At 37.5% G+C, this 12,097-nt stretch overlaps 1 protein-coding gene across 1 annotated transcript in view; it reads right to left on the bottom strand.

Annotated features, from left to right (window-relative positions):
• psd3l (pleckstrin and Sec7 domain containing 3, like) overlaps positions 1-12,097 on the bottom strand; it is a 241,572-nt gene that overhangs the window by 227,009 nt on the left and 2,466 nt on the right. Inside the window, exon 2 of the mRNA XM_088629209.1 lies at positions 5,487-6,434. Coding sequence (XP_088485335.1) covers positions 5,487-6,305 — 819 coding nt within the window. The 5' untranslated portion in view covers positions 6,306-6,434. The remainder of the gene's footprint in view (positions 1-5,486; positions 6,435-12,097) is intronic.

The raw sequence follows: 12,097 nt of genomic DNA, 5'->3' as shown, positions 1-12,097 counted from the left end.
TTTAGCATTTTTAGTAATGTAAAATGCAAAACAAAACAATAATAGCTGTAATTGTACAGTATATTTGGCTTGTCTTCTCTTTTTAGGATTGTTAATAACTTAATATGGGTTCAAGGGAACTGTCCACACATTTATTCTCCAAAAATAAATCATACAAAAATATAAATTATGACTGTGGTCATCAGTTACTCAGTATCATAGAAATTGGTGTACTTACAGTATTACAAAAAAAATATTTTTAATAGTATTTGATTGTTCCCATCATGAAAGAACTTACTTAATATACTGTATTTCTCATGCTATAAAAACTCTTGCAGTGCATCAAGCAAATAAGTTATTCCTTACAGAAACAATAATGACAACATTGCATAAGTAAAAGCTCATTATGTCCACTTAATTTCAGTTTTAGAAAAATAAAAATATATAACACTTTTAAAAAAATCTTTATGCAGACATATGCAACAAAAGTCCCATGCGTTGAAAATAAAATGAAAGTAATAAGCTGCTTAGCAAACCTCATAAATATGTGCACATTTAAACTGTTACCTGATGTTAATGAACACATTTGCATGCTAGTTATCAAATTGTACAGAAGTAGAAAAAATAGTCACATGAACATCATATAACAATTCAGACAAAGTGTAGGAGAAGTCAGCCTTATGGAAATAGAAAAAAAACCTGGGGGTGTTCTTTTAATGGAATGTACAATCACAGTGTTTCAAACAATCTGGAACCTTCACAAAACTGATCCAAAGACACTGAAAGAAAGAGAATTGGAACAGAGAATGAAACTGTGAAGAACGTTCTCAGAAGAATTTAAAGGTGAGGGGGTGCAATCCATGAAACATGAAGGAGTTAACATTCAAGTTGGAGGCATGCAGCAGCTTTAGGCATTGAGAAACAAGCTTACAGAAGGCAGGGGAATGTGAAATGAATGGAGAAATCATGCAGGGGAATATAAAGAACTCAGTGAGGAATTTATCAAACATATCACGTCTGACAAAAGATCTCAAATAAAACATTTCCCGCTCTTCCACTTCTAGCTAAAACATTTTGAGTGCATCTGGCATAATAGTTATGCTGACAATTTTGTTTTACTGCAGTTAAGCCTTAATTTGTGGTTCTTACAAATATATAAATATATACTAAAAAATAGGCAGGTTTTGAAACACTGAGGTTCCTTGTGAAATACAAGAGCATAAACAACTTCACGTTGCCCGAATAGTCGTTTGACCTGGAATCCCAGTTCAGTCACAACAATAAACAGTGAGGAGGAAGGAAGAGGTGACCTCAAGGACGGACAGACCTGTGAGTGTGAAAGAGAAAGTTCCTCTCTTCTGAGTCCTGGGGCACATTTCAGTTCTGTCCCTTGGCTTCCTCCCCATTTCACAAACAACACCATCAGAGACGCCTCAGCATAAAAAAGCACTTCTCATGAAACCTGCGATGTACTGTACATTGAAAAAGTGTTGGGACAGTGAACTAAAAATGGTTATTTTTTGTGTACTAATGACGTTTGAATTTTAGATTCACTGTAGGTTAATAGTATGAAAATGCGATGCAATTAACTGTCCCCCAAGCCTGTCTACATTCTACAGGTGACAGGGCCTTCTCTTGTTATGCCCCCAAGCTCTGGAACTCTCTCCCCAAGGATATCAGAGTCACCTTCTCTAAACTCCTTCAAATCCAGACTCAAAACCTTCTTCTTTAGAAGAACCTTACTTAACTGGTTCCATTCTTTACCCTTCTGCTCCTACTATACTTATTACCACCATCCACAGTCTCCTCTGTGTATTGTAATTGTGTTTTATCTTGTGTATTCTTTTTCATTTATTGTAGTTGTCATTCTGTAAAGCGCTTTGAGAAGCTACCTTTAAAGGCGCTATAAAAATAAATTGTATTATTATTATGTTATTAAACCCAGTAGTTTGTAGAGTTAAGATATATAAAGGTTCTGTGAGAAAGCAGTGACTGTAAGGTGCTTAACAGAAACAATTCAATATGTAACCTCATTAGCTAATAATTTGTTAGCTATACTGTCTCTCATTTTTTGCACGGAAAGATAACTTTATTGGCAAAATATTTTATTTTTTCAAGTTTACTGTAGTAAACACTGAGATGACAATTCATTACTCACAAGATAATCATTAGAGATTGGAGTCTTATAAAACAATTGAGCTATGGTTGGTCAGTAAACTATACTAATTTTATTTCCTTGCTTTTGTGTTTAATGTTTAAATGGAGGATTTATATTAACAGTATGACTTCATGAAAACCTAAAAGGTACTATTTGGCTTGTAGGTGGTTATTCTGGGATGTGTCCAATGTAAATGCTAGCTCCCTAAGTAGTACATTGACCTCATTGAGAAAGTCCTGAATGGCCACATTATTCACACTTGAATAATGACTATTGAATATCGGCAATGACTGTTTTACACAGTTATCATTTTCATATGCTGCTAAAATCAGATTCTTAGAATATGTTACTTTCCATTATGTAAAAATGGTTTTGTATATTTTTAGGTTCTAAAATGTACAGCTTTGACCTTGGAATTCCAATTACTAAAATTATAAAAAACAAAGAAAAATCTTTTTTTCTGCAGTCTTGGAAGATGTTGTTCAGGAGGCAGACAAGCTGAGTCACCTCAATTTAAGAGTGGAAATGTAGAAGCTGGGGGGATGCGTATTAATCCCATGAAGGCCACTGGAATAATTAATACATTCGAAAAATCTCATGGAGCTCAAATGTTCTTTCTTGCTTGCATTTTGCTTTCTCCATGGTAGTTTTTAAATACTGACACAAGGGGGTGATATTTTACTTTGGGCTTACAGTAATGACATAGAACCCCTCAGAAAAAAAACACACGATTAAAGAGTTTAGCATTATCTCAATGAATAATTGAGAAATGTTTTAGAATTTGAGGCAGCAGAGCCATTTGTCTTAGAATTGTACATTTCAGATTAAAGCCCTTGCACACAGCAACTTTTGAAGCCTAAAGGAAAAGGAAGGGTTTTCACTGAAGGAAACACCTGTACATAAGAAAAGTCCTGTTCTAACAGTGGCAGCAGAATTTTAAGTGGGCCCATTACAAATGTTGTTACTCCTCAGTCAGCACTGAAGAGACAATGAAATCCATCCAGCAAATAAACCTGTGACTTACTTAATTCCATGTATTGTTTTCTAGGAAAATCACACGCCATATTCAAATCAGATTTTGCAACACAAAATTCAGCATTATCCGCATCAGTGACCTAGGTGGGAATCTAGAAGGTGCTCTGTAATGCTTTTCTTCAGCATACAACATGTGTCCTTTTGTACCACAGTCCAATGGAAGATCGCTTTGTTCAAATGAACATACTGTATTCTGACTAACTGTACATCTGGACTTACACAGAGGTTAGCTGCCATTCAGCACTCTAAAAACAGCAGAAATTGGACAGGTACTTATGCTCATGACGTGTTAAATAATTGGGATTGAATCGCTGTGTTTAATGTACATTAATATATTTTTATCAGCTACTGTATACATTACTGGACATTGTAGGACACTTTTAGTGTTTGCTATTTGTAAAGGAATTCAAACTGAACTCAACAGGGCACTTCACTAATGTATGTTACGTTATTCCAAAAATAACATATTTCTTTTTCTTCTAATTATATACGACTGAATATTTTAGCAAATAGTTTTCATGAAAGGTGCAAAACCATGAATACAGTAAAAAAAGACAGGAAGTCCATGTAGTGAAGGATCAGACTATCAACAAAGGTTAATTAAAATCATTAGCTACTTAAACACAAAAGCAGTTCCAGAGAGCAAAAGAAAAAAGATACTAAACTGGTAAAGTATGACATAATTCAATTAAGTAATATAAGTTAATTCCTGAAACATGTTTTAAAATGTAATTAGTTGGAAAATTAGAAACATAAAATCAGCAATTAAAACAAAATATTTATATCAAAATGACATCAAGTCTACAAGTCTTGAAATTAAAACATAAACCAAATAATTAATTCAGATGAATAACAGTAGGCCCTCAACCCTGTATTGAATAAAGGGATTAGAAAATGGATGGATGGAACTCTGTAAGGCAAAAGATGAATGATTCATTCTTTAAAGAAGAATGAATTACAGATTCAATTGCGGAGGTAAGTGATTTAGCTCAGCTTTTAACCTTAATTTATTTGAACTCAGATCAGAAACATGTCATTTTAAATTACAAAAGCAACATATTGTGATGAAGCATATTGAATATGGATCATGGAAGAAACAGTATGTGATGATTCTGTAAGAATCTCACGTCAAGTTTGTAATCACTACAATGCAAGTAAAAAGTAACGTGTGGTTGTGGTCCTTGAAGTCTTCAAACAAATATTTAAATAGAGTAAAGAAGTGATATACAGTAGCAGAAGGAAAGAACCGAGGTTGTGTGTGTAGGTACACATGTGTGCCCACAACAGAAAAGAAAGAAGACCTTGCAGAAAGAAAGAGTTTATATTTGATCCAGTGCAAACACCTGCACTTTAATTGTAAAAGTCAGAAAGAGTATGAGAAAATATGAACTGTCACATGAAAAAATAACTGTTGATAAGTGAAAACATGACTTAAGTCAAAATCCTCCCAGCCGCTGTAGATTGAACTGTTTCCAGACCATTAGCTGGTAGGAATGACAGTGAGTAATGCCGGATAACTCTTATCATAGTTATCTGTGTATCAAGGTGGGGAACCCTTGGTGTTTATCTTCCACAAATGTGTGATAAACTTTAATTGAATGATTCTCAAGTCACAATGTAGGTGCACTCTTAATTAGTCATTTACCTTTTGGATTTAGACATTTCTAAAGGAATTTCACTTAGTTGGTACCATCCTTGTCATACTCAACAGGTGTTTGCTATTTGAGTTTTTTACATTAATATCATCATTGGCTACATATAAATTTAATATTCCAGAAAAGAAAACCCTGAAGTTCCTATGCCATGCATTAACATATTCATCTTTTATGTGACACATAATTTGTTTATTTATATTTATTTATTTAATCATATTTACTTGCGATAATCACAGTACCATCTATTTCTTGTAGAGCAGATGACACCCCTTAAATGAGACACCAGTCCACCATACAGATTAGCCTCAGCAATGCTGGTCCTCACTTACACTGTGTGGACAAGAGTAAAGTACCTCTCTCAAGGTGCAATGTCTTGAAGCGGGGACTTGAACCTCTAACCTGTCAGTTATGAAACCAAAGGCTTAGGGACTGCTCTATATCATCTCCATTTCAAGGTAGATAGACAGGTAAAGAGAATTCCACATTTTTAATGCTTCAAAAAACCTCTTTGAATAAATTCAAGCAGCAATTGGCTACATTTCACAAAATATTCTGCTCACAGTTTTCCAAACTCAGCACCCTATTCCTGTAGAAGTGACACATCAGTACACTTTTTCCACATAGTTTCATATTAAAAGAGTGGGCGAGCATGTGCCTACCTTTTGAAGTGTTCCAAAAGAGAGTGACGGATCCCCTGTCAAGAAGGAAGGCTGAGATGCAGGTGAAGTCATGGCAGAACGTATGTGTCTCGCCTTTTTGTAACTTCCAGGTAATTTTAATGACCTCTCGATCACAGCTGACGTAAAGGTCTTGCTCTCTGGGCTTCTGAAGAGAATCGGTGTTTCCACTACTGTCGGTTTGTTGACCTCGACTTTCCACCAGACGCTTTCCTTCTTCTCGGGAGATGGGGGTGATATCAGTTCTCTGGAAGAGTAGTCTCCATCTGCAGGAGGATGAGTGCTGGAGGAGTAAATATATTCAAAAGGCTCACCAGCTTCTTGTGACTGTACACTCTTTAGTTCTGAGCCCCGAGACTCATTCAGAGGCACTGTGGTATTGTCAGAACTCACTGCTGGGTTCAGGAAGTTTGTATTTCCAACACTGTCAGCATCTGAATGGAATGCAGAGATCTCACTCTGTGCTGGAGCTGCTTGCCTTTCTTTGCTCATTTCTGTAGGGTTACTGTTGCGTTTTGCCCAGATGGGAAACTGAAATGTTTTCTCCCCGTTCCTGCTGCCAGTGTCACCGTCTTGCCCGCAGCAGTGACAATCTGGTCTCTCCTTGCTCATGCAGGAGGTTGCTGGCGTTGTACGGTCACATGCCAAGGCTGATGCATTTCTTTTGAAACCTAAAGAAAGCTTTTCTTCAAAGCCAGCTGTGCAAGTCGTGTCAGCAGGGCGTTTTTGCCCAGATGCCTTAGTTGGTGACCGCAGTTGGATAAAGAGGAAGGAAGTCTTGACCTGATGATGATCAGCCATTTCCTCAACATTAGATTATCTCTTGGACTGCTCTGGGGAGGGAGGTGGAGGACATCCAATTACAAATAGAGAAGTAAAACACTGATAGAAGTGATTGCCAAATCCATTATTGCTCCAATCCCTGCATCCCTAAAAAAAGAAAAACAGAAAGTGACATTTTAAACATTTACACAAAACCTCAATGAGAGCATTAGGTCTTTGATTTTGTGTTTTATTATGTTTGGTTTTGAAAGGGAAACACTTCCCAGAAGGTCAGTGTGTCTTGATATGTCACAAAAAATAAGATAATGTATCCGTGTCCATGGTCATCTCCCAAAGTTTGTGTCTCACAAATTCCCAGTACTTTTCTAATAGGGTTTTCTGACAGAAATTCGGTAAGAAAATCAGATACTAATCTCACCTACTTAGACTCCCCTATGTATAAATATCTCGCCTCCATAAACTGTCACGAACAGTTCTTTCCAGACCCTATGCGGACAACACAATCCGAAGTAGTGAGGAAACACTGGGGAAAAAGGTCATGCAGGAATACGGGGATGAAAACAGGGGGGCGTGTCCAAAGTGCGCTGGTGCATGGGGGAGGTGTGGCCGAGGCAAACAATACAAAGAATAAATCCATAACCGAATCCAAAATACGGGAAAAAGTCCATGGCCAGGTGATCCATCCAAGACAAGGGATTTAAAAACAGGAACTGGGTCGGAACTGGCAAGGGGAACAGGAACAGTTTAAGAAACTTAAAAACATAATAGAGCCAGGCACAACCAGGTCCCGGGCTCGCATGATATGGAAATCAGATGCAGAGCCCGGATTAATGTCAGCGCCTGGCTTTTAAGGGAAGCTGGAAGGGGACTAGAACAAGGAACAGGTGCGGGGAATGAGGCAAAAAAGGAAGAGCCGGAGAAACCTTAAGGGGGAGGGACTACAATCTTAAACTTTCCTTTCACAACTCTCTCTCACACCCTTTCTGCCTCCCCGTCAACACCTTTGCAGCAGCTCCCTGACTCATTCCTGGGGAAAATGAGGGGGGTTCAGTCAATCTCATCCTGATAGATAGACTACCAATGCCTTAGCTAGAAGAGTTGCACCAAACAACCTCCAATACATTTAATCTCTCTATCGCATTTATTAGGGTCTGACAAAACTACTGAAAAGAGTATACTATCTATAGAACCAAAGCAAGATCTTAACTTTGCGTGCCTGCTGAAATAAGTATGAATTACTTGAGGAACGTTATTTTTAAGTCTAATGTTTAAAGAATCAAGATCCAGGCAATGGTGGTAAAATACATTCAGTATATGATTCTAGTCCTATGGTGAACTGCAATTCAAAATGTATCACTTAGTTTTTTAATTCTGCTATTATAGGGGCTAAGGTATTGCGGAGCAAGTAAACTTACTTGTTCTGGGAAGCTGTGTGAATTCACATAAGAGTAGTGCATAAAGATTATGTATGGGTTAATGTGTGATTTTGTGTGATGTTATATCTATTTTAATGTAAAGTTAATATGTACTGTTTGAATTATTTTTATGTATGTAAAGCATAGCTGATTGGATGCAAAACAAATTTCTGAGAAATTAGACAAAAATGTATTATCATATCGTATTGTTTTGTTCCTCTAGGAGAGGAGACTCAAATGTGTGCATTTATTTAACCTGCGTTTGAGGATTTGGAGGTATTAATTACTAAGCTGCTAGTTAGCTAAACCACTGGAAAGCTGTCTAACATTTGACAGTAGTGCTCATGATGAACAAAACTGAGGTGCTGAAACACTTTTTGGATCTGTCTGCCAAGAAAGCTTGGAACTATCCCTCATACAGTAAAGCCTTGGTAACAAGGCAGCAACTCCAATTGCCTCCACTTTCAGACATTAGTCTTTATAGCTGTATTCAGGATCCATTGGTAGATTCTCATACATTGCTTAGAATTTTGTTTTTTTCTCTGACACCCTCTACATATAAAATCTGTCCTGCCATGTGTCCTGAAATTGCAAAGATATTTGTCTTTAAAGCTTCCTGTCTGAATAGCAGATATTTGTGACAATTATCACTGTCTTAAGGCAGTGTAGCGCAACTACAAATATAGCTGTGAGTTTCAACTTCCGCTCAAGCTGAATAAGTCCCTTCACATCACTTTCAATAACCTCTCGTCCAATTCAGGGTCCCACCGGCGCGTAGGCTAGCCTGGGAAACAATGGGCATGAGGTGGGGTACACCCTGGATGGGATGCCAGTCTGTTGTAGGTCCTGAACAGAGACCAACATGCAGACACTAACACGTGTGGGGAGGAAACCGGAACACTCAGAGGAAACCCATGTGAACAAGAAGAGACCACACAAACTCCACACAGGGAGCATCCCAGAAATTGGACTCGGGGCCCTAACGCCATGGGGAAGCAGTGCTAACCATTGTGCCACCGTGCAGCCAACTGAACAAATACATTATCTGAAAATAATATGTATATATTAACCTGACTGCTTGTGGGCCTTGGGCACAGGAACCTTCAGTCTGTATTTGTTGTCCGTGAGAGTTTTTTGCAGGGGCTCTGGGTTTCTTTCATCACCCAAGGATATACTGATTAGGTGTCTCTAAATTGTCCATTTGTGTTTATATGAGTGTTCCCTGTGGTTCTAAGATAGATTTAAGATTTTCAGCCATTTATATGGCACCCCTGGAGCAGATGGGGTTAAGGGCATTGCTCAGGGGCCCAACGGAGAAGGGTTCCTCTGCCAGCCGCGGGATACAAACCAGCAACCTTCCAGCCACAGATGCAGATCCTTAGCCACAGTGCCACCACTTCTTACCAGGAATATATTGTTGTAGAATAAAAATATTTGGAATTTCAAAATAGAACATATTTGCCCAGGGCTGAAGATTTTGGAAAATTTTCCTCCAATGATTACAAGATATTAACTAGATGTTTTACTACTCAAATTCTATAAACAAATTAAAAGTAAGGGGATATTATATTAAAATTTGAAAGTGACCAATTCTTGAACAGCAAAGGCTATGACTGAATTGATTATTCAAAATTCTAAAACAAATAGAACGTCAATCCAGAGTACATCTTCAGAATCAACAGAGGAGCAAGATCCAGGATACACATAAATGGAAACTAATGGGAAAGTACATTTGAAACAACTTTTGAGAACAGGAGGCATTTCTTCACACAAAGGGAACATGTCATCAATCATGTAGTTGAAGCCAATATCCTTAGATACACGCTACTAAGAACTAAACAATCTAGATAGACCTAGTGGCCTCTTATAAATAGCATACTTTCGAATTGAGGGAAAAGGAGAACTTAAGAATTACAGAAACTTTTAAATGCTGAAAAATGTTACATTATTGCTAAATTTGCAAGATCATCTTATGAGAAACGGGAACGATTTCTCATTTCATAGCCTGGCCCAAGGTATCCAGCAATCTAGCAAATCTACAGGGGTATCAACCAACTGTTCTGATCTATAAATTGTATCATCTCTCCCAGACAGCACTAGAAGAAGAGTTAAAAGGTTTCCCCATGCTTACAGTGTATGAAACATAAAAAAATATATTCAGGCAAGAGGAACCTTTAATACATACCACACTTAAGTGTTCTTGTGGAAGAAAAGGGAGACTGAAGTTCAATATAGTTCTTGATATATGGTATTGCTTTGCCAGTTAAGTCATTACTTTGCCATTGTAGCCTTTAGGTCAGTCTGGCACTGTTCTTAAAGTTTTCTAGCTGAGAAATTAGTGGGTGCAGTGAGCCAGATCAATCCATAGTCCCATTATCACACCGGAGCCCAGGTCTAAGGTAGTGCCTAGAGTTATCTGATGAGCGATTTATTAAATTATGTGACACATCACTGTAAAAAAAGAATTCTACATGCACATTATTTATCAATGGATTAGACATCATAACCTTGTGGTTTGTATCATTCTTATACATCATCCTGAATGTGTTTAATTGGCTGGAGTCTGCTAGAACGTTGTCTTTAATATCTTCTAAGGGACAAACCCCTGCTGTTGTCTCTTCCACAGCTGGAAAAGGCTGTTGCTAAATACTGCTTAACAAAAGGTTATATAATTGTCACCTGCTTCACAACATAGAAGTTTTACTTTAACAGCGCGTACCCTAGGATACATGGTTAAATAATTGATTGAATTAAATTCTTAGTGACTCTTCCTACTTCCTGATATGTGTTTACATTTCTAATAGTGCAAACTTTGAGGAACTAAACTGGCAAAAAATGCTGCTTCACTAAATCTATTTTTTTCTGTTTGCATTTTGGTGCGACATCTCCAGCAACTGGGAATTCCAAACTTAGAGAAGAGAATCATTTATGTATAGCTGTTCTCGTTTTAAAATAACTCATTCGTTTTAAAAATTAACTCATAAGATATGTGTACATCTTAGTGGATTTCTTGTTTCCCTGTTGCTTTGAAGCCCCAAAATACAAGCATATTCATGCTGTCTCATTATACTGCAAAAGCAATTATATCAGATACAATACCAATACAACACCAGTATCAATACCAATACCAATACAAGGACAGAAAGAGTAGCTGACCACTCGTGGCAGTTGCACTATAAAATTAACAAGTTAGTAATAGATTGCTTGTACACAGAACAACATTTTAACCTTCTGTATATATTGATGTCTGCCACATTCAAAACTAGAAAGGGTGGTTATTTATGCTTTATTAGTTATTAGTGCTGCCTGCTCTTCTTCTTTTTGTTATTAACCTTCTCTTTTGTGCTTCATTGGTTTAGTTCAGTGATCCACAACCTTTTTGTACCAGGAACCAGCTCTCTTAGATCCTCTATATTGGAGGACTGATTAGGCCAAAAACAAGGCAATGGGATAAAACCTATTGAATTCACCTATTGTAACTGTGGTTCTCCGGCTATGTCTGTAAAAACCAGTAGGAACTGGTCCTCGGGTCAAGGGGCTCAAAAAACGTGGGTCTAGTTAACATGAAAACATGTGTTAGAAGCAAGAAGAAGATTTTGTAGCTACTGTGCCTTCAATACAGTACATCTTCAAAATATATCATCTTAATGTTCCACTTTCAGTGCATTTAATGTGAGTTCAGAGAGTTTATAAGCAACCAGTATTCTGTTGCACAATAAGCTGAAAACAAGAAAACCTGAGAAGCTGTAGTCAAAACAGAAGAATTCAATAGTACTGTTCCATCTCGACACAAAGTAATCCAACTCCTCCAGCTTATGCAATGGCACCCCTATTTTTTACCACCCTGGGGGTTGGGGCAGAAACAGAGCAACCTAGGGGTTGACTGCTGGTGGGAGTCAGCAAGTCAGCTCCCACTGAGAGGGTTTCAGAAGTGTCAGATTGTCATATTGTTACCAAATTATATAAAGCAATGCATATGAGCCCCAGATTGTCCCTCCTTCAACACGCAATCTTATCAAAACCCCTCAAAGACAAGCATGAACATGTCCAGAGGAGCTAAATTAGATCTCATTTACATTACCTAAACTAGAACAGCCCTACAAACCTCCGGAAGTGAAGTACTATGTCCCTGGTCTACAGTATGGACTACACCCTGAATAAAATCGGTAGCTGCAATAATAATCATTACAAGTAAATTCCAAGTTAATTCCATGCTATAGAATAGAAAATAGAAACAATGTTTCGGCTCTAGGGTCTTCTTCAGGTAATAAATGTTATACCACCTTGGGAAGATATATTATCTATAAACGTTTTGTAAACACCCTATAATTTTTTTGAACATTCAGTTATCAGTTGAAATACCTTGATTACAATACCTTTGACTTCAGTATGAGT

This window comes from Lepisosteus platostomus, chromosome 4 (assembly GCF_059453375.1).
Source record: "Lepisosteus platostomus isolate fLepPlt1 chromosome 4, fLepPlt1.hap1, whole genome shotgun sequence".
NCBI classification, from domain to species: Eukaryota; Metazoa; Chordata; class Actinopteri; order Semionotiformes; family Lepisosteidae; genus Lepisosteus; species Lepisosteus platostomus.
Note: the sequence above shows the minus strand (reverse complement) of the source record. Positions and strands in the feature narration are given on the sequence as shown.